The 22,731-nt window shown below is 55.5% G+C and overlaps 1 protein-coding gene across 7 annotated transcripts; it reads right to left on the bottom strand.

Moving 5' to 3' along the window:
• Positions 1-2,097: 2,097 nt before the first annotated feature.
• On the bottom strand, positions 2,098-22,098 carry TMEM177 (transmembrane protein 177). Of its 7 annotated transcripts, none has more exons than XM_082464749.1 (6): positions 21,998-22,098; positions 19,502-20,494; positions 12,463-12,757; positions 3,728-3,935; positions 2,596-2,773; positions 2,098-2,431 (listed from the first exon to the last, which is right to left on the bottom strand). In XM_082464749.1, the coding sequence occupies exon 2, from the start codon at positions 20,470-20,472 to the stop codon at positions 19,537-19,539; it is 936 nt and encodes a 311-aa protein (XP_082320875.1). In that variant the 5' UTR covers positions 20,473-20,494; positions 21,998-22,098; the 3' UTR covers positions 2,098-2,431; positions 2,596-2,773; positions 3,728-3,935; positions 12,463-12,757; positions 19,502-19,536. The 7 variants fall into 7 exon arrangements, with proteins under 7 accessions (XP_082320875.1, XP_082320876.1, XP_082320873.1 ...); XM_082464750.1 differs by having other exon boundaries at positions 12,435-12,757; positions 21,942-22,044; XM_082464747.1 differs by lacking the exon at positions 3,728-3,935 and having other exon boundaries at positions 12,435-12,757.
• Between the last annotated feature and the right edge of the window lie 633 nt (positions 22,099-22,731).

Here is a 22,731-nt window from a genome sequence, read left to right as displayed (position 1 = left end):
AGTGGAGAAGACGATGGCCGGCCTCTCTCCTCCCACGCCTCCCTCTGGTGTGTCCGACTTGCAGCCAGAAGCAAAGGGAACTGGGATGAAGCAGTGTGCTAGGGTGCAGGGCAGAGCAGAAACGGATTCTGGAAAGACACATGGAGAATTAGCACATGATATTATGAGCATTATCCTATGTCATTAGAGATTTCTCGAAGACAGTGTTCTTAAAGTATAGTTGATTTACAATGTGTTAGTTTCAGGAGTGCAGCAAAGTGATTAAGATATATATATATATTCTTTTTCATATTCTTTTCCATTATGGTTTATCACAGGATATTTTATATAGTTCCCTGTGCTATACAGTAGGACCGTGGTGTTTATTTTATATATAGTAGTTTGTATCAGCTAATCTCAAACTCCTAATTTATCCCTCCCCCACCCCCTTTCCCCTTTGGTAATCATAAGTTTGTTTTCTATGTCTGAGTCTGTTTATTTTTAAAATAAATTTATTTATTTAATTTATTTATTTTTGGCTCCGTTGGGTCTTCGTTGCTGCGCGTGGGCTTTCTCTAGTTGCGGCGAGCAGGCTTCTCATTGCAGTGGCTTCTCTTGTTGCGAAGCATGGGTTCTAGGCACACGGGCTCAGTAGTTGTGGTGCATGGGCTCAGTAGTTGTGGCTCGCGGGCTTAGTTGCTCCGTGGCATGTGGGATCTTCCCGGACCAGGGATTGAACCCGTGTCCCCTGCATTGGCAGGCGGGTTCTTAACCACTGCACAACCAGCGAAGCCCTCTGTTTCTTAAATAAGTTCATTTGTGTCATATTTTAGATTCCATATATAAGTGATATCATATGGTATTTGTCTTTCTCTGTCTGACTTACTTCACTTAGTATGATAATCTCTAGCTCCATCCATGTTGCTGCAAATGGCATTATTTCATTCCTTTTTATGGCTAATATTCCATTGTACATATGAACAACATCTTTGTCCATTCATCTGTCGATGGACACTTAGGTTGCTTCCATGGAAGACAGGGTTCTCAATGGCTAAGAAGTATTTCATCATTTGGTCGGTCTATGATTTATTAGTAGTAGTAGCAGCAGCAGTAGTAATATTAGAGGATACTTAGATTGGTCTCTGCTCAATTACTACAACCAGCATCTTTGCCCGTAATTATTTTTCTACACCTGCCATGTTAAGTGACTCAGTTCATGGAGGTCTCTCCACAGTCTGCAGGCTTGGAGAGCCCAGGTGAGAACACTCCCCAGCCATCCCGGGATCCCTGGAAACCACTCTGGGCCATCACCTCGTACCTTTCTTAGCCGAGTCAGGAGGCGGCTTGGGCGGCCCCTGAAGGAACCGTTCTTCAGAAAACGCAGGGCTGGATTCAGGGCTGGGGGAGGGCGGGGGGATGCCCGGGGTTGGGCCCTCGAAGACTATTAAATGCCAGGAGACTCGGCATCCCGGCTTCCACCCACCCGGCTGCTCCCGGGGGCTCCTGGGCCCCGGGCTGTGGCGAGCTTGCGCCCCCTGCCGGCCAGCCAGGCGTCTGCGAGAAACATTGCCAGCGCGGGTCCTGCAGGCGCCAAGCACCAGCCACCTTGAACACAGTCCCTGGCATGAGCGCGGGCTCTGGAACTAGCCCCCTGAAGCGCTCCCACAGGGCTCTGAGCACCTGAGGGATGCTTGGATTCACATCCCTGGGGTAGGGAACTGTCTTGATTAGAGCAGGATCTCTTGGACACTGGTGGAAATGTAAATGTGCATACATATCAAGAACCTTCAAAATGTTTTAAATACTAATTAATTAATTTATTTGGTTGTACCGGGTCTTAGTTGCGGCTCACTGGCTCCTTAGTTGTGGCATGCGAACTCTTAGTTGCGGCATGCACGTGGGATCCAGTTCCCTCAGCAGGGATTGAACCCTGGCCCCCTGCATTGGGAGCGTGAGTCTTAACCACTGCACCACCAGGTTCTTCAAGTCCTAAGAACCTTCAATTTTTGATCCAGCCTCACCACCTCCAGGAAGCCTTCCATGACCACATACCCCCAACACCCCAGTGTAATCTATGCCCCTTTTCCCTGTAGTGTTTTTGCTTGCCTCTGACCCAGGTCAAGAAAAGTAAATTTATTTTGCCCTGTTTTTGAACTCCAGTTTCACCAAGTATTTGTAGTAATTTGATTTCAATCATTTCAGGGTTTCTGTCTGTCCTCTCCTTGGGGTTACGTCCTCGAGGCGGGTAGAGGGAAGAGGGAGTGCTCATGAAGCCAAGACAGGTGGTGTGCGGCCACCAGGCCGCCTCGCAGTCATCTGTCCTTGCAGGCAGCACCCAGGGAGTCCCCACCGCGAGGGCCCACGTTCCCGCTAGCGGACTCCTTCCCTGGTTGCCTCTGGATTCCCGGGAATCCGTCTGTGGCTCCATCACTTCACAGGGGCACCCGGTTTTCTGAAAGGACAGCTAAGGAAAAGAAAAAGCTCAGCTCTTCTCAACTTCTTCCCTCCCCACACCCAGTGCCTCGCAGGTTGATGAGGGCCAGGTCCACTCTGCTCTCACATCCCACCGCCCGACCTGGTCCTGCCACACCCCAGGGCCCAAGGTCCGCCTCTCACCTCCGCTCCAGTTCCTCCCGCAGGGAATCAGCTCTCACTCCCTGGTGGTTTCCTCCCAGATCTTTCGTCCGCTCCCAGTGACTCTCTTCCCCTAACGGTCTGGGAGGAAGCGACTGCTTTTATTCTGCTTTCTGCTCTGTATATCTGGCTGTCTTTCCAGAGGGCCGGGGCACAGTGGCTAAATGGGGAGAAGAACGGAAGGAGAGTAAAGGAGGGGGTGGAAGAGAAAGCCTCTCTGTTTCCTAAGGCCTGCCCCCCGCGTCCCTGCCCTCGGGCTGGCCTTGCCCGTCCTCACCCCTCCTGTGGGGGTCGGGGCTGCAGAGGGGACTTGCCCTCTTAGAGCTCTGAGCTGCGGGGGCCATGCCTGCTGTCAGGAGCCATCTTCAGACGACCAGGAAGAACAAGGAGTGAATCCACTCATGAAAGAGAGAGACCGAGATGGTGAGCGGCAGAGAGAAAAGCACAGGGAGAGAGATCTACCAGGACCTGGGGCCCTACGTTCGGTGAGACCTTGAACATGTGCTTCAGTCTCGCGTGGAGCCAGGTCTGACCACTTGAGGCAGGAGGTAAACGGGCCCCCCCAGGGTAAGCAATTGGAGATTCGTTCCCTGTGGACCGATACTCCAAGATGAGAAAAGCAGGACAATCGAGAGAGGAGGCTGGGCCCTGCCCCGAGAGAAGATAAGAGACCACATATTTCTCATTCTGGAAGTCAAGGAGACATTCCTGGCTAGGAAGCTCCTTGGAGGTCAAAAAGGGAGGGGCACCGCCCCACAGTAGATGACGGCAACTCCCCATAGGCCTCTGCGTGGAATCCACCTTGGCTGAGACATGTGCACGCACAGGGCAGGGCCCCGAGATAAACAAATACGGACACGGAGGCAGGCAGAGCGAGATGACTGGCCAGAGGAAACCCAGAAGAAATGCCCCATAAAAGTGATTCCAACCACCACGAGGGCGCGACTCTCTCTCTGAGCCCATCTGTGTGTCTATCCACACGTACTGTACTCTTTTCTAATAAACACTCTGTTTCTCTACTTTCCGCCGTTGTGGCAATTCTTTTCTGCAAAGCCGAAGGGCCAGGCCCTCGTCACTGACCACTGGCCCAGCGGCTTGGATTCGGTGCTCTCACCTCCACGACCCGACCTCAATCTCTGGCCGTGAACCGAAACCCTGCTTCAAGCCGCTGCAGGCCGAGGCCAGCCAAGATCACACTGAGTCCGGGAGGGGAGCCAGAAGAAATTCTGGTCTTTGCAGCTGACGTTGCCCCAAGAGCCGTGGCTCCACGGCGGGTGTGACGTGGGCCGGCATGTAACCTCCGAGAAGTCTCGTTTCCTCACCTGCAAAGCAAAGATCAGAATTTCCGCATTGTGTGTTGCTGCGAGGATAAGTGAGCACAGATGACCAGGGGCCACAGGCTACTTGCTGGCAGATGCAGACGTGCATGCCCGCCAGGTGGACAAGCCTGGTTTGAGTGTCTGGGGATGCCTCGGCCAGCGCCGCGGGACCCCCAGGCTCCCAGCCCAGCACAAGGGAACTGCAGACTCAGGGATGCGTCACCTCGGAAGCCCTCAGACTCCTGCACGGCCCCCTCCTGTCCCCACCCTCCTTCCATGGCCTGTGTCCCCATCTCCTGGTTGCGTCCACCCTGAGGTCCGGTCACCAGAACCAGCGAGCCAACAGCCAGCTTCTTTTCCCTGCTGTTCAACCAGAATTTCTAGAGATTGTCTCCTGCAGCGGCAGCAACGCCGGGTGCTTGCGTACAAGGGGATGAAACGGGCACCTCAGGAGAAGGAGAGAGACCGGGAGGCCGCCCGCAGAGGAGCCCCCAGGCTGGCAGGAAGGGGAGGGGCTGCAGCGCACAGACAGGGGACGGAGAGCAGGCCTGAAGGCTGCAGAGGAACGCCTGCAGGTGAGGAAGACAGCCCGGGGTTACATGGAGCTGGGTGACCAAGGCAGGCGGCGGACAGAGCAGGGGCAGAAGCCCTCCATCCCTCCAAACCTCTGGTCTCCCTGGTTTGCGGCAGTTCCGTTCAAGGGCAAGCTGGGTGAGACGGGCACCCCTGGGGGCCGCGTCTTTGGATGTCCCCAAGGTGGGCCGGGCGCTCAGCACCAGCCTGCAGGTGGCCACTTCAGGCCACAGGCAACCGTGAGTTTTGTCCAGGCAGGCTGCTTCCCTGGCCACAGAGACAGCTGATTCCAACCGCAGAGTGAAGAGAAACGAAGGCGCCCCGGGGAGGCTGAGCTCCCCTTTCCCCTCGGCTCTTGTGTCATCTCCTGCCCCTGCTGCTACCCCAGATGTGCCAGGCTCGCTCCTGCCCCAGGGCCTTGGCCCCTGCCCTTCCCTCTGCCGGGGATGCCCCCCCACCCACCGTGTCCACTTGGCTCCCTCACTCCGTTCAGCTCTGCCCCAAGGTCCCCTCCTCCGTGTGGGCCTCTCTCGGCCACTCTTGTCCCCCGAGCCAGCATCTCTGCCTCCTTGTCCCACAGCAGCCCTGAGTGTTGTCTCACGTGCTCCACGATGACTTATTCCTTGTTTACTGTCCGTGCCCCTCACGGGAATATAAAGGCAGGGATGTTTCTCCATCGCCATGGTTGCAGGCCTAGAACACAGCCTGGTGCATAGTCAGGGATCGAGAACTGTGTGCTGATGGATGGAGGGTCGGGCTGCCCCTGTGGTCACCGTGAGGCGGGTGACAATACTGGCAACTGACGGTTCCCCGGGTCAGTCCTGGGACATACAGGGCTCTCAGCAACGAACTCGGCCGCTGTCCACCCAGCCCCAGCTCCCAGGGCACAGCCCCTCGGGTCAGATCTCGCCTCTGGGCCCTGGGATTTCCAGACACGCCCCATCCAGGCTGCCCGGCTCCTGCACTTACTCGCTGCCTGCCTCCTCGGCTGGGCCCTGGGGGGTGCTCTGTGGACCTGGGGGTGAGGTGGTGCAGGCCTGAGCCAGCCCTCAGGCTCAGGGCGCCCGTGCACGTCTCGTCTGGCAAGTCCTGCGGTCCCAGGTCCCGGGCCAGCCTGGGGCACCGTGAGAAGGGTGCGGTGGCAGAGCTCCCACCCCCATAAACCAGGGCGATGAAGCGCCGCCAGGTCCGAGGCTGGCTGGGGACTCAAAACAGGCTGCGTGGCCCAAGGCCACTGCCCCTTCTGTTACACCTCATGTGAACCCTGCAGAACCACTCTCTTCTCGGGTAAACAGGCTGACTGTGTACAACTCACGCATGAGTGTGTGAAGTTCAAAACACGTGAAAGTGTTTGTAAGCTGATGACCGCATCTTACGAACCTGGACTCTTCCCCAGAGCCACGCACTGCGACGGTACCCGGGGGTGATCAGTAAATGCTTTGGGGTGCGGTGGCCCTCAGGCCCCAGGGGGTCCTCCGCTCGTGGGGCTTCCTCCGGCCTCTCCGCTCTCGCCCACCCCCGCTCCCACCTAGAGCCTGCCAGGTGCTCAGCCAGGTGGCCGAGAGGCAGGAGGCGCGCCCCGCCCGCCAGGCGCCGGGTGTTCACAGCCCAGTTGGGACAGACTGACAAGGGACCAGACGGGGTGCGGTGTGAAGAGTGCGGTGGGACGTGCCAGGCTGCCATGGGAACGGGGCGGGGGTGGTGCTCGAACCGCGAGCAGGAAGACAGCCCCTGAAGTCTGCTTTCAGCGTTTCAGAGCCGGGTGTGAAGGGCGGGGGGTGGGGGGGACCCGGCCGGTTCTGTTCGCATTCCAGGGCTGTCACCTTAGTTGAGCTTACGCTCTTCCAATAGGAAAAAAAGAAGAAAGACACAAAGACCTTCTCACACACCCATAAACGAGGCATTTCTAGTGGCTCTGTCTTGCACAATCATTTCTCGACGTTTGTTTTCAGAAAGGCTCTGCGGCATCGGCTGACACCAGGCTGTGAGGGTCCGAGCGGCAAGAATTTGCAGGATTTGCAGGGCTGCTTCCCGTCAGCAGAAGCCTCACCTCCTACTCATGAGCCCCTCACACCCCCAGTGACGTGACCTGTCTAAGCCGAGAGAGTGTGACTCTTGCAGTCGGGCTCTTCCGTGTGGTCTAGCGGCAGGAAGGAGGACCTAATTCAGGGGTAAGAGGTAACCCCCAAATCTGGGCTGTAAAGCCACACGGGTTGGGTAAAGGGGGGATGGAGACCCCTGGCTGTCAGATGCTTTCCCAGGGAAGCGACCCCTCATGGCTCACAGCCGCCCTCAAAGGGGGAGGGAGCAGGTGGGGACAGCACCTTGGCCACAGCGTTACACAAATGCACACAGCACAACCCACTCCCAGCAGTGACGGGTGTGTGAGCTCATCTTGTGCTGGAGACACCCTGCGTGTGTCCATCAGCGGTGAGGTCTACGCCAGCAATTTGAGTTCACTAACGATGTTATCACACTGCAGACAACAGCAACTGCCCTCATCTGACTCTGGCTGCTCGGTGTTCAGTGAGCACAGGATTGAGGTCAGAGGAGACGAGCAAGGGAATGAGGTCCGGGACTGAGAGATCGCTCACAAGCTCGGCAGGGGAACCCGGTTTCAGGGGGACTGGTGGTTTCAAAGGGAGACCTCAGGCCAGCGTCATGTCCCCAGAGGACACAGCAGTGACCCAGCGACTGACATGCTCCAGTCGGGGCTCCTGGGTGCCCCCCGTGCTACCGCTCCAAATCTGTTCACCACGGATGTCCCAGGAGGGGTTGGGCTCCCTGGGGTCTGCAGGAGGCTTTGCTGCTTCACAAAAGGGTGCTGCTGTCCCAGCTGTGGAAACCCAGGGTGATCCCTGCTTCCCCGGTGAGGCTGCAGCCTTGACAGAGGCAACAGCACAGGCATCACGTCAGGGCTCCGGGGCGCCCGTCGTGGCCGCACCAGCAACAGCTGTGTGTCCATGGGCAAGTTACCTAGCTTCTCTGAGCCGCTGCTTCCCAACCGGACCAGGGGCATAATCCTGCATCTCTTTAAGGGGTTGCGGTCATTTAAGTAGATAATGTGAGGAAACAGCCGGAGTGGAGCGGCTGCTTCCTACGTGCGGGGGTGATACTGGTCTGCGGAGGGAGCTCCACGGGGGACTGGACAGGGCAGGCCTAGGGGACGACTCCCCGCCAGGCCCTGGGGAAGCCAGGGGGCTCTGCCAGCTTTGCGGGGGGCTGGCCCAGCGTCAGCCCAGGCAGGGGCGGGGGGCCGTGGGCCTCGTGCTCTCACAGGCCTCCTGCCTGCCGGGCTGCCTCAGCTGTCCCTGGGCTCCTTGCCTCCGCCCTTCCCCTGCCTTCCTAAGGTTAACGTAGCCTCTGATACCTTGGCTCAACTGAAGACCTTATCAGGAGGCAAAGCAAAATCTGTTCGCGTGTACGCAAGCCCGCAGGCTTAGGCAGCAGATGGCTGCCGACACTCACTTGGCCTGCGGGAGAGCCTTAGGGCCCAGATCCAAAGCGGGCTGCACAGGAGCTGGAGGCGGGGAAGCACTGGGTCTGCAGGAGGGGCGGGGGGGGGGCAGCTGCGGCGTGATTCCCACTGGGGCTCTGAGATGTGCCCCTCTGCCGCCCGGGGCGTCGACAAGCTTCCTCCGCAGGGGCCCGCACAGGGCAGTCAGCGGTCCAGACCTGCGGGCTGATGCCGAGGAAGCCTCCAGCTGCCGCTGGCAGCCGCGTCAGAAGGCACTGGGGCCGCTTTGGAGGTGCCTTATCCAGAGGGGACAAGACTGGGGTTTAGACGCCTTGCTCAGCAGCCTCTCCCCCGTGCACCCCTGAGAAACGCGGGCTGAGCCGACCCTCACAGGCCAGCACCACTGGGGTCTGTCTGCCCGTCTGTCGCAGGCCTTCCCGCCAGTCACGACTCAGTCCTGGATTCGGCCGACACTTCCTGAACCCCGAAGACGGTGTCAGGTCCTGGGAATAAAGGTTGGGGTGGCCCGGTGGCTGCCCCTCGAGAGGCCCGGGGCTGGTGGAGGCGTCAGACACATGAATGAGGCTCTGCCGGCGGGTGAAAGCACCGTGCAGGGCAGTACTGCCAGCCCGACCCCCATCACAACCACCGGAGACGTTTCCAAAGGCGCCACGCGGAAACCGCGTCTCGGGGAATACAAGTTACCCTCCACTTCCTCAGCTTTAACTCTGTGCCAGGCACTGTTCGAAGCGCTCTACAAGTATCAACTTATTAACCTCTTAAAACAACTCCAGGAGGTGGGCGTTGCCATTATTCCCATTTACAGACGGGAAACCGAGGTACAGAGAAGGTAAGTAATGTGCCTGGGGTAGTGAGCTGCACAACCAGGTTCTGGGCTGGTCCCGAGGCCAAAGGCTTCCTGGAGATGCACCTGCAGAGTCAGCCCCTGGCCGAGGGCCCCCCAGTCGACCCCCGTCTCCCAGGACCCTGATTCCCGTGTTTTCTTACCTAAGCGCATCGACAAAGACATACTTATTTCAGGCCGCAGGGCTGCGCACAAGCAGTGGAAACCAGAAGGGGCCTCCAGGCGGTGTGCTCAGCTCTGAAGGGGACCAGCTCAGGGCACGCAAGCTCAGCGCCCCAGGAAAGTGAGGGAGACCCTCTGTTGGGGAAAAGGCCTAGGTTCCACGTGTGGATAATGTTAGGGAAAATTTAAAACTGATACTGATTTGAGCGCTTGGAAAACCAAGCCAGAAAGCAGATACAGAGCGTCCACCGGATTGTGCTGCGTGAGAGCATAATTACAGTCACGCTGGAAATGTCTGTGTTGAACTAGCCGGTCAAGGGGTCAGTGTCAAGGTATCAGACTCGGGTTGGTCTTGTTTGGTGACAGCAGTAAAGTCTATCAGTACAGAGGGTCTGACTATAAAGCAATGACATTGCTGTCTGTGCAGTGTGTGGATGCCCGGCCCCTCCCTCCCTCCACTCAGGCTCTGGCCCCAGCTGAGCGCCCTCCAGCCCTTGACAAGGCCGGCAGTGCCCAGCAGGGGCAACTGTCTCTGCAGCAGGTCAGGGGAGGGGTATGTGCAGGTGGGTGACAGCATGAGTCGATCCACTGATGCAGTTTACCTCTGACTTGTAGAGGGCCCTCTGGGGAACAAAGGCTCTACGGGGGTGGGACTGGAAGAAGCCCAGAGTCAGGATGGTTTTGAGTCCAGGTGGCCCCAGGAGCTGCAAAAGATAAGCTTGTGTCCCCCAGGCCTGCTGGATCGGCAGGATCAAGCCTGTGGGCACAGCTACTCACCCCCATTGGCCTTTGCTCTGAACAATCTGTGGGTGCTGCCTCAATCTGGGAACTCTCAAGCTCCCAGTGCATTGAAAGGCTTCAATCACCATCACCATCATCATCACTATCATCACCATCACCATCATATCACCATCATCATCACCATCATCATCACCACCATTATCACCACCACCATCACCATCATCATCACCACCATCATCATTACCATCATCACCACCATCATCACCATCATCATCACCACCATCATCACCACCACCATCACCATCATCATCACCACCATCATCATCACCATCATCACCACCACCATCACCATCATCACCACCATCATCATCTCCATCATCATCATCACCATCATCACCACCATCATCTCCATCATCATCATCATCATCACCACCATCATCATCTCCATCATCATCACCATCATCATCACCACCATCATCATCATCACCATCATCATCACCACCATCACCGTCACCACCATCACCGTCACCATCATCGTCACCACCACCATCATCACCACCATCATCACCATCATCATCACCACCATCATCATCACCATCATCATTAACAACAAAACTGCATTTCCAAGGAGGCATAATCAATAAGGAAGGAGGGATGTCCAGGAGACAGGAAGAGAATGGGATCCAGTGTTTGTGAGCTCTGCAGCAGAGAGAAGGAAGGGCAGACCCCAGTCACCCAGCTATCAACCGGGAACCCAGGAGACATTCCTGACCCTTGACCTCTGACCTTCCTCTGCCACACCTCCAGACCCAGTCTATCACCGAATTTCACCCATACTGCCTCTTGAATGTAGTCTGAGTCTTGCCTTTTTCCATCTCCACTGCCAAGTTCAGGGCAGCCTCATGTCTCCTCTGGTATCACAGTGCCCCCTCCCCCCAAACTGGTCTCTCTGCTCCTGCCTGGGCCCCTCAACCCACTGTCAACAATAATAATTCTTCATATTAAGCTTTCCTGTTCAAATTACTGTGGGCTTTCAGTCTCCCAGTTGGGCCCTGGCTGACACAAAAACCACACAAACTGTCTCGTTTCTAGCTTTTGTACAAGCTATTCCCATAGCCTGTCTCTGGCTAACATGGTCCAGTGGCTAAGAGCACAACCTCTAGGGCCAGACCACCTGGGCTCGGACCCCAAGTCTAGCACTGGCTGGAGGAAAACCGCTTCACCTGTCTATGCCTGGATCTCCCCATCTGTAAAATGGGGAGAAGAGGACTGTTGCAGGGATTACGTGAACACACGTAAAGGGTTTGGCACATCCGTGTTACATACATATTTAATATTTACTATCAGCATTGGGTTCTTTCGACTCACACTGAGGGTTTCAGCAACAGGGGCCCCTCCTCTGGGGAGTCCTTTCTGGCCACTTCCAGCCCAGGCTGAGTTAGGCACCCTCCCCTGTGCTTCCACACTAACCTTCACTGCACCGTGTTGTCACTGCGGGTTTACTTCTGCAGGTCTGCGAACCCAGGGGCAGACAGGGCAGGGTGCGCCCCCCGGGCCTCACAGAGCACCCAACTGAGGGAGGGGTTAACTGTTAGTTCAGACCCTCTGGGAAAGAGACACCGAGACGGGATTACCTGAGTAAGAGGTGTGCTGGGGGACATGCCTGTGAGGACAGAGTTGGGGGGAACAGAATTGTGGGGAGAGCCGGCAAACCACAAAGCAGGGCTGACAGCTGTGAAGGAGGTGGGGAAGGAAGGAGGCCTGGGTAGAAGGGTCTCAGACCTCAGAGCAGTTCTAAGAAAGATCTGCCCAGGCCACTGGGGTGTCCTTGAGCCACAGCCCACCACTGGAGGAGTCCCACAGTTCATCAGAATGGGCTTGCGTGAGTACTGCACCAGGATCAACCCCTGCCTGAAAGCAGCCCGCGAGAGGCACGGCCTCAGTGAAAGCGTGGTGGTGGATCTAGAGAAACAGCAGCTGGGACTGTCAGTCAATTCTGCTCCCACAGCAGATCTCAGCAGCACATTTCCTGATCGCCATGGTAACTGACAGGCAGAAGCTTGGCCACACCCCAAGGATATAGGCCAAAAGCAGTGATGCCAGGATCTGTCACCTTGATGCAGAGAGAGGCGGTGGGTCCTTGGACGCCTCTGGGGGAGCCTTCATACACATTTATATTAATACATCTATAGGGGTAAGTCCTTATATATATACTGATGAATAAAGTCATTCAAAATTCCACCATTACAGAATTACTTTCTCTTATGAAGTTTTGAATTTCAGAAATTTTGCGAATTTCCTTCCAGGTCTTACCATATTTACATTATTGCAATCCTCTTGCATGTTGTACTTCATATTTTTAAGAACATTTGATATTTAGACTATTTCTACATGTTTCTACCATAGTCTTCATACCTATGCTTTTTAGTGACTGAACAATATTCAACAAATGAATATACCAAAGTTTCCTAAGTCATTATTTTTCAGTATTTCCATTATCCCTATTTTTTTTATATTATAGGTAGTGCTCTTATGCACATCTTTGGGCATATCTGATTTAGTCTCTGCTGGACGATGGCTCTAGAATGAATTTCTAGGTTTGAAGTTACCCATGTGGCCGTGTCAACTTTTGCTAAATTGCTTCCTAAACATAGCATGTCAATTAACCATGTGCATCAGTTACCTACTGTGCATGAAACATTACCATAAAACGAAGGCTTAATATAACCCACCAGACCGTCTCAGTACTTCTGTGGGTTGGGGATCCAGGCATAACTTAGCTGTGTCCTCTGCTTCGGGGTGTCACGGGCTGCAGTGAAGGCGCCGGCCAAGGCTGGGGTCTCATCTGAGACCTGACTGGGGAGGGATTTTCTTCCAAGCTCACACGGCTGTTGTCAGGATTCAGCTCCCTGTGGGCTGCTGGACTGAGGGCCTCACTGCTCCGCCAGCTGTGGGTCAGAGGCCGCCCTTACTTCCGTGCCACGTGGGCCTGTCCAGCACGGCAAGACGCTTCATCAAAGCACGTATCTGAGAAGATAACAGTCTGCTAGTAAGACGGAAGCCACAGTCTTTTGTAACATAATCACACTTGCCTTATCTGTTGTTTTGAACCAAGAGGAGCAAGAGGAAAGGATGACACAGGCTGAGAACAGCAGGAGCAGAGACCACTGGGGGCCACCCTGCACGCTGCTTCCTACAGTGTCCCCAGGGGCACACGCTGTACCGACTTTACCACACCCTCACTCATCCAGAAAGTTCTAGGATTTAAACATTACCTGCACAGTAGGTGTAAAAGACCATCTCCCATTTTATAAAGAAGATGTGGTGCATGTATACAATGGAATACCACTCAGCCATAAAAAAGAATGAAATAATGCCATTTGCAGCTACCTGGATGGACCTAGAGATTCTCATACTAAGTGCAGTAAGTCAGACAGAGAAAGACAAATATGATATCACTTATATGTGGAATCTAAACTATGATACAAATGAACTTATCTATGAAACAGAAACAGACTCACAGACATAGAGAACAGACTTGTGTTTGCCAAGGGGGAGGGGGTGGGGGAAGCTTGGACTGGGGGTTTGGGGTTAGCAGATGCAAACTATTACACAGAGAATGGATAACAACAAGGTCCTACTGCAGAGCACAGGGAACTATACTCAATATCCTGTGATAAACCACAGTGGAAAAGAACATGAAAAAGAATGTATATATATAAAAAAGGGAATCACTTTGCTGTACAGCGCAAATTAAGACAACATTGTAAATGAACTGGACTTCAATTAAAGAAACCCCACTATCTCCTATTTTAATGCCCTCTTCTCCAGTTCGCTGTCTCCCCAGGGCCCCTTGGGTCCTTTGCTCTCAGCTGCTGCTGAGTAATTTCCCAAAAGGCATCAGCTGAGGGCAAGGTAGGGACCTGCCCCCACCGGGGCTCTGAGAGCTTGAAGTGGAGCCCTGTGTGAGGTGGTGAGGGCTCCCTGGGAGGGTTCCAGCCACAGGAAACTGCTGGTATTTGGGCACAACTGCAAGACCTGAACACCCTGCTACCTGGACCGCTTAAAAGCACTAACATTTAGGAACCAATCTTCTTTTAAAGCTTACTGTAAACCTTGTCTGGGATTCACATTTTGCAAGTTTTATTTTACTTTCCTTGTCAGAAGAATGCTGCACGATACACATTAATGTCCACATTGTACAGACAGGAAACTCAGGACCAGAGGTGTGAAGTCCCTTGCTCGGGGTCACTCAGCGAAAGCGGCAGGACCAGGACTCGAGCCCACCCTGGCTGCAGCACCCGTGTTCTCTACCTCCTAAGCACCCCTGTTCCTCAGCTGGGGCCTCCTAAGGCTCTGTAACAGCCCTCCCCTCCGCCCCATCCCCACCACAGCCCTAAGCATGACGGACTGGGCAGCCCCCTCTTCAGCTAGCTGGAAGGGTCTCCCCTGGAAGTTCCAGAAGGCTCGGCTCGGGACCATTTTTTCCTGATAAAAGAGGGGAGGCTGCAAAGTCACCTCTCAGTGGCATGGGGAGAAAGGCTAGAGAGGCCACAGTACAAGTCTGCACCATGGAGCCCTCAGGGTCAACAGGACAGTGTAAGTCCAGGGCTTTGAGAAAGGGATCTGGGGCCAGACTGCCAGCTTCAAATCCTGGTTCTGCTACTTACAAAGCTTTGAGATTTGGGGCAAATTTCTTCACCTTTCTGTGCTATTTGCTTGCCTGCAAAATCAAAAGGATGTTACCAACTTGGGCGTAAATTTAAAAAAATACCTCTAAGAACCTAGCACAGTGTTCCAATTTGGGCGTAAATTAAAAAAAATACCTCTAAGAACCTAGCACAGTGTCTGGTGCCCAATAAAGGCCCCATAAACATGGCTCCGGGGATGCAGCAGGCAGGAGGTCTCACGGGGTGAGGACCACGCACCCATCTGGGACCTAGCCTCTGACACGTGCACACGTGGAGACCAGGAGCCCACATGCATGCGCCCAGCTCCAGGCGTGCTGCACGCGGCCCTGTATCGTGGACACTGGCTGGTGGGGACAGAGGCAGTGGAGCCTGCTAGGGTCAGGCAGGGGCAGGGCCAGTGCCAGCACCGGGACCCTGGGACTCCCTTCCCCGTATTCTGACCGTGTCGGGGGAAGGGGGGAGTGCCTGCGTGCTGATGTAGCTCTGAGAACCATGAACGTGTGTGGGACGTAGCACACTAGAACAGCGTTCTCTGGGGCCCCACGCAGAGCAGTGGTGACTACGGTCCGCAGCAGGCATCTGAGAAGGAAACATGCAGGGCAGCGTTTACAGGGTAACTTCCTGCCACCTGGCCCAGCTGCAAAGCCTTTCTGGGATCAACCCTGAACTGCTTGTAGGGGCACAAAATATCACAGAATTTGGGGGGGTCAGCCTCCCCTAAAGCCTCTTTAGGACAGGGTCACAGGATTCATAATGGCCTTGCCCGGGGCATCCAGCCAGCCGTACTCTAATTGCTCAGAGACCCTAAGGAGCCGGGCCCGTGTGTGTCGGAGCTTAGGAGCCTTGTTCATTTATTCAAAAACGTGGAGAGCCTCAGTCCAGAGCTGTCAACGGGACACACAACGCTGCCCTTGCAGACAGTACATTTCAGCAGAGGAGATGCTCAGCCACGCCCCCTTAATTACTTAATTACCGTTGGCAGCAGAGGCTAGGAAGAGGTGCAGGGCGCGGTGGGCTCGGTCCCTGAGGGTTCCTGCAGAGAGAGCACCTAAAAATCCAGCACAGGGCAGGCCAGCAGAGAGGGTCCAGACGGAGGCCCATGTGGGGAGGGGGAGGGCAGTCGAGGAACCCACATGCTTGTAGGGCCGGATTCCACAGAGCGGGGCCCAGGCTTGGAGGCTCGGCTTTGGCCGAAAACAAAGGGATGCCTGCAAAGGGTTTTAAGCAGGAGAGAAGCCAGTCAGACCTGAGCTTCTAAGAGCTGGGAGAGGTGGGGAGAATGGCCAGGAAGCCCACGTGAGGAACCGCTTGGGGAAGGCAGGGATGGAGCCGACAGCCGCTGGGCAGGGACATCACGAGGCCGGGCCCTGGTTTAGACACGAGGTGGGATGGAGGGGTGGGTGGGGGGAGGTCCAGCCCAGAGCAAGTTCTCAGCAACAGCTGCCTGCCAGGGCTGCGGCGGGGGAGCTCTGCCTGGGAGTGGACGGGCCTGAGCCGGATGGCAGGGATGCGGGGATGCGGGGATGGGGGATGCGGGGAGTCGGGGCTCGCGGCCAGCCCAGGTTTGGGGCTGGGCTGCGGGAAGCGTGTGAGGTCTGGGAACAGCCCCGGAGTGGACACAAAGTTGGTGACTCGGGGTAGACGGAGCCAACTAAGAGGCCGTCTCAGGGGGTCGCCTCCCAGCCCCACCCATGCTGGGGCCCCTTACCCTCCCACCTGGACGGAGCAGCATGAATGCCGGCCTCCCGGCTCCTGCGTTACTGAGAGCAGCCAGGTGGGGCCCCGTGCCGCCCGGGGCCCTGGGAGAGCGGGTGCTCTGCCCTCAGAAACCCATCTGCCGGGGCCCAGGGTGGGGACCCCCAGCTCACCCAGAATGGGGCCAGAGTGCTGAGCCCAGACCACGGTCAAGGACCCAGCAGGAATCAGGCCACCCCTGCCTGCTCTCTCCATCCACAGTCTTCTGCAGGGACCGCCGGTCTCCGAGTGGGCCTCCCGGGCTGGCTTTGTGCCCTTCCTGGATGTGGTTTAATCCCTTTGTCCCGAGTTACACTGGCACCAGGCCTGAATTATTCAACTCTTCCAGGGAAAACATAACCACCAACAAAAAGAATACATGAATGGTTTGAAAAGATGCCCATCGTGGTTCGTTATTAGAGAAATGCAAATCAAAACTACAATGAGGTATCACCTCATGCTGGTCAGAATGGCCATCATTAAAAAGTCTACAAATAACAAATGCTGGAGAGAGTGTGGAGAAAAGGGAACCCTCCTACACTATTGGTGGGAATGTAAATTGGTGCAGCCACTGTGGAGAACAGTATGGAGGTTCCTCAAAAAACTAAAAATAAGAGTCACCATATGACCCAGCAATCCCACTCCCGGGCATATACCCTGAGAAAATTCTGATTTGAAAAGATTACATGCACCCCAATATTCACAGCAGCACTATTCACCGTAACCAAGACATGGAAGAAACCTAAATGTCCATGGACAGAGGAATGGACAAAGAAGATGTGGTCCATGTATACAATGGAATACCACTCAGCCACAAAAAAGAATGAAATAATGCCATTTGCAGCAACATGGATGGACCTAGAGAATATCATACTAAGTGAAGTAAGTCAGACAGAGAAAGACAAATACCATATGATATCACTTATATGTGGAGTCTAAAAAAATGATACAAGTGAACTTATTTACAAAACAGAAACATACAGACATAGAGAAAAGACTTGTGGTTGCCAAGGGGGAGGGGCTGGGAGTTTGGGATTAGCAGATGTAAACTATTAAACATATAGGATGGATAAACAAGGTCCTACTGTAGAGCACAGGGAACTATATTCAATATCCTGTGATAAGCCATCATGGAAAAGAATATAAAAAAAGAATGTATATACGTATAACTGAGTCACTTTGCTGTACAGCAGAAATTAACACAACATTGTAAATCAACTATACTTCAATAAAATAAATTTTTTAAAAAAGCACACGAGGGACTTCCCTGGTGGCACAGTGGATGGGGCTCCGCGTTCCCAATGCAGGGGGCCAGGGTTCGATCCCTGGTCAGGGAACTAGATCCCACATGCATGCTGCAACTAAGAGTTTGTGTGCCACAACTAAGGAGCCCACGTGCTGCAACTAAGGAGACCACCTCCCACAACTAAGACCCGGTGCAACCAAATAAATAAATAAATATTAAAAAGAAAAAAAAGAACACATAAATGACCAAGTGAGCCTGGCTTGCTCATCACAACCCTCCTCACCTTTCCTGCTGGGGTCTCCTGCCCAAGGATCAAAAGTGGGGTCTGCAGTCAGAATGGCCATCATCAAAAAATCTACAAACAATAAATGCTGGAGAGGGTGTGGAGAAAAGGGAACCCTCTTGCACTGTTGGTGGGAATGTAAGTTGATACAGCCACTGTGGAGAACAGCATGGAGGTTCCTTAAAAAACTAAAAATAGAACTACCATACGACCCAGCAATCCCACTACTGGGCATATACCCTGAGAAAACCATAATTCACAAAGAGTCATGTACCACAATGTTCACTGCAGCTCTATTTACAATAGCCAGGACATGGAAGCAACCTAAGTGTCCACTGACAGATGAACGGATAAAGAAGATGTGGCACATATATACAATGGAATGTTACTCAGCCATAAAAAGAAACGAAATTGAGTTATTTTGTAGTGAGGTGGATGGACCTAGAGTCTGTCATACAGAGTGAAGTAAGTCAGAAAGAGAAAAACAAATACCGTATGCTAACACATATATATGGAATCTAAAAAAGAAAAAAAAAAGGATATGAACCTAGGGGCAGGACAGGAATAAAGACGCAGACCTACTAGAGAATGGACTTGAGGATATGGGGAGGGGGAAGGGTAAGCTATGACAAAGTGAGAGAGTGGCATGGACATATACACACTACCAAATGTAAAACAGATAGCTAGTGGGAAGCAGCTGCACAGCACAGGGAGATCAGCTCGGTGCTTTGTGACCACCTAGAGGGGTGGGATAGGGAGGGTGGGAGGGAGGGAGACGCAAGAGGGAAGAGATATGGGGACATATGTGTATGTATAACTGATTCACTTTGTTATAAAGCAGAAACTAACACACCATTGTAAAGCAATTATACTCCAATAAAGATGTTAAAAAAAAAAAAAGTAGGGTCTGCTTTATCCACCACCAGAGGGCTAGAGGCAGACAAGCGGGCAAGGCCGCAGCCCCCGCTGGGTCCCGAGTGGGACCCCAGGCCTGGCCCACTGCCCATCTGCCCCGCTCCGCTCTCCTCACCGCCCGGCGAGCCAAGCTCGCCGCCCCCCATCTCCCCTCACCGCCCTCTCCTCCCCAAGCCCGCTGTGTGCGCTGGCGTCCATAGCCTCGGCTTGGCAGGCCTGTTCCTTCCCCTCCCTCGGCCAGAGCTCCTACCAGGAGGTCTCGCCGGGCTCCAGCAACACCTTCTCTCCCCGTCCGGCCCAGGGGCTCTCCTGGGGCCCCGACCACCAGGCCTGCGGGGCGCCCGGCCCTCTTCGAGCTGCCGCCTGCGCTGGGTACGCGTCCCTCACAGCCCCACCGCGAGCTCCGTCTCCCAGCCCTGGGCCCGCAGCGGCTCCTCATCTTGGCCTCTCAGAGCCTTTAATCTCTACCACAGGGGGAGGAGGTCGGGATGTGACCACCAGGCAAACTACGGGGTGACTCCTGCCGTGAGAGGCCGTGGCCTCCTGCAAACACCTCTGGCGGTGACGTGCGGCCTGACCCGCAACGCCGTCTGGAAAAAGCCAGAAGACAGCCTTCCGTTTGTCTATGGCACACCCGCAGGCCCTTCCGTAATGGCCCCCACGCAACCCCGCCGGGGAGTCCACATCACCCCCCTTTTACAGTGCAGGAAACCAAGGCTCAGATTCATAAAGGGACGTGTCCGAGGTCACTGAGCTCAAAAGCGGCGGCTGGAGGACAATCTGGGCTGCTGAGCTCCGCAGCCGGTGGGTCTGCTGACACCAGGCTGCGGGCGCAGAGGGCCCAGGAGCGCCCCCCGCCCCCCACCCCTCCCCCTCCCCCCTAGTCCAGGGCGGGGTGGTACCTGCTCCAGCTGGAACCGCCCCTGCCACGAGGCCCTCAGGGGCTGCCGGGGCCGAGCGCCGCCCTCCACGCCTGCAGCACCGAGTCCCGGCGGGCCGTGTAGGGCAGGTGTTTGATGCGGAACCAGTGTCTGGGAACCACGTTCCCGCTGGGCGTGTACAGCTTCTCCCCGGGCCGGCCCAGGAGGCCGCGCAGGGCCAGGTTGCCCGACAGAACCTTCTCGTAGAACTCCACCCCGCCCCGGGCATAGGCTGCTGACAGCGAGGCCGTGCGGCGGTCCAGCCAGGCTTCCAGGGCGTGAGTGAGAGAGTCCGTGGTCAAGGCATAGGCCACGAAGCCCGCCACTGCCGCCACCAAGTTGAAGGCGGCCCGCAAGTTCATGGGGCCTCCGTAGAGCCCCAGGGCGTGCTTGGCCCCCACGCCCAGCGCCCAGGTGCCCACCAGGCAGGCGGGGGCCGGCAGGGCCTGCAGGGTGGCCGCCCCGCTCTCCAGGTACACCACCTCCCTGGCCAAGGCGAACTTCTGGGCGTCGTGGGACAGGGTCAGGGCATCTCTCAGCCGGGCGCCCGCTGGGCTCTGCCAGTCCACTCGCTGCCCGTGGACGACCACGGGCCGGTCAGCGTTGGTCACTGGGCCACCCAGGAAGCTGGCGGGGATGCCCACCACGGCCCCAGCAGGGAGTCTCGGGAAGCCGGCGCTCACAGGCTGGAAGGTGAAGGTGGTGAAGGCCTCGAAGCGGTGGCCCGAGGGGACCCCGATGTCCTGCTGCACCTCCTGGAACAGGCTCTGCAGCTCTGGGGACAGGGGGGCTGGCTCACCCTGAGGCCAGTACTGGTACAGCCACGGGACCACAGGATCCGGGAAGAGGTGGTACGAGAGCTGAGCCCCAAGCAGGCCTGCACAGGAACCCACCAACAGGGCCGTCCTGTGTCTCTGCACAAAGGCTGTGGCCCGCCATAGGGGACCTGCCATGAGGGCTGCCACCTCTGTAAACCTGGGCCAAGAGAAAGAGAAGTGAGCCAACAGCTCCCCTGGTCTGCCTGCAGACTGAACACCCCCAGGGCCACATCCTCTTTAACTGAAGCCATACGCACGCACGGTAGTCAGAGCACAGGCTCCAGCTCTGTCTGCATCGCCTTCACCACGGGTCAGATGGGCATGTGACAGCGGCCCACCAGAGGGTGTCTGTGCTCTCAGTGAACACACACGCAACAATCGGTGCCCGGCAAGGAGCAGACACCCTTGAGGGAATGGCTGTGATTACAACTTTGATGCCCTTGGCTAGGCACAGCACCAAGCAACCAACCCCTCACTCCACCACCCACCCCTACCGAGCACGGTCACTGACTGACACATGAAGCACGTTCCGCTCACTCAGTACTTGCTACATGCTCGACACACTTCTGAGAGCTCTGCAGACATTATTTAATGACCGGCTCCTTACACCTCTGTGACTCATTATTACTATCGTCCCTCTTTTAAAGCAGGGAACACCGAGGCACAGACAGGCTAATTGGTCAAAATCCCAAACTAGTAAAGGGGCCGTGCTGTGGGCGGAATTGTGTCCCTCCAAATTCATATGCTGAAGCCCTAACCCCCAGGACCTCAGAATGTGACTGTATTTAGACATAGGATCTTTAAAGAGGCAATTAAGTTAAAACTAGGTCATTGGGATGGGCCCTAATCCAATATAACTGGTGCCCTCATGAGAACAGGACACTAGGACACAGACGCAGAGGAAGGACCATGAGGACACGAGCCAGAAGGTGACCGTCTACAAGCCAGTGGGAGAGGCCTCAGAGGAAACGAGCCCTGCTGACACCTTGAAAGACACGTCTCTCACCCAGTTCTCGTCACTGCAGCCCTAGCAGACTAATACAGGCCCAGTATTTGAACACAGGCGTCCACAGCAGATTTTTCACTATAGAGTATTTTTGATGATAAATTACAAACACACAGAAAGGTGGACAAAATAGTATATCATAAACCAACTTCAATGTATCAAGTCATAGCCGGTCTTGCTTTGCCTCTAATCCCACACATACTCCCCTCCAACTGGTTTATTTTGAAACACATTCGGGGCATCCTATTATTTCATCCGAAAATATTTCAGTAAAAATTCACAATTATTTAACTTTGGCTGAAGCTTACTGTCCTCCTGTCCGAGAAATGTTTAATTAGCAAACTAATTGCTGCAAACAAGGGGGCAGCAGAGGAGTCACATCACTTGGGCCTTTTCGCCAACGAGGAAACTGAGGCCGGGAAAGAAAGGGGCCAGGCGAAGGTCCCAACGCCCCCAGGACCACCAGCGCCAAGGCCGCGCGCTCCACGGAGGCCTGGGGGGTGGTGCCGCCCATCCTGCGGGCGGCCGGGCGAGAAGGGGCCGCAGGACCCTCGCTCCACGCCCAACCCCTAGGCTACGCCCCGCGGCTGGAACACACCTCCGAGGGAGCCCGCCCGCAGCCGCACGTCGGCCCGGCCCGCTCCGCGCGCTCACCTCCGCCTCCGCCGCAGCCCGGGACGCCGAGCACGTGCGCACCGGCCAGCTCTGGGGTCGGGGCTCCGAGGGCGGAGGCAAAAGAGATGGACTCTTGGGGGCGGGGCCGGGACGCAAAGCACGCCGGCCCAGCTCTGGGGGCGGGGCCCCGGGAGCGGAGGCAAAAGGGCGGGACTCTTGGGGGCGGGGCCGGGACGCAAAGCACGCTGGCCCGGCTCTGGGGGCGGGGCCCCGGGAGGGAGACAAAAGGGCGGGACCCTTGGGGACGGGGACTGGGCCGGGGCGCAAGGCACGCCTGCCTGGCTCTGGGGGCGGGGCCCCGAGGGCGGAGACGAAGGGGTGGGACGCTCGGGGGCGGGGCTGAGCTTCCTTCCACACCGGTGGCCTGGTCCGCTCCGTCTCGCTCTGGAAGGACCAGCGTCTCCGCGTGGGTTAGGACCAAACATTGTAAAGTCACAGCGAAGTTTGGGACGCCTGCAAGGGATGGGTGATTGGGACTAGATTAGGGGATAAACAGGAAATAAATATAGGGATAAGAACCTGGGGAATGATGGATTACAGGGCATCTGATGATGGTTTTGTTTTTTTTTTTCATTGTGGTAAATAAAGTACACATAATATTTACCATCTTGATTATTTTAAAGCGTATGGTTCAGTGGTATTAAATACATTGTGCAACCATCACCACTGTCCCTCTCCATAACTCATCTTATAAAGCTGAAGTTCTACATCCA

This window comes from Balaenoptera physalus, assembly GCF_965194825.1.
Source record: "Balaenoptera physalus genome assembly, chromosome: 6".
NCBI classification, from domain to species: Eukaryota; Metazoa; Chordata; class Mammalia; order Artiodactyla; family Balaenopteridae; genus Balaenoptera; species Balaenoptera physalus.
The sequence above is the reverse complement of the archived record's forward strand: the minus strand, read 5'-3'. Positions and strand labels throughout refer to the sequence as shown.

Excerpts from the sequence above, each read along its gene's own strand:
- TMEM177 (XM_082464747.1), bottom strand. The coding sequence starts at position 20,472 with ATGGCAGGTCCCCTATGGCGGGCCACAGCCTTTGTGCAGAGACACAGG.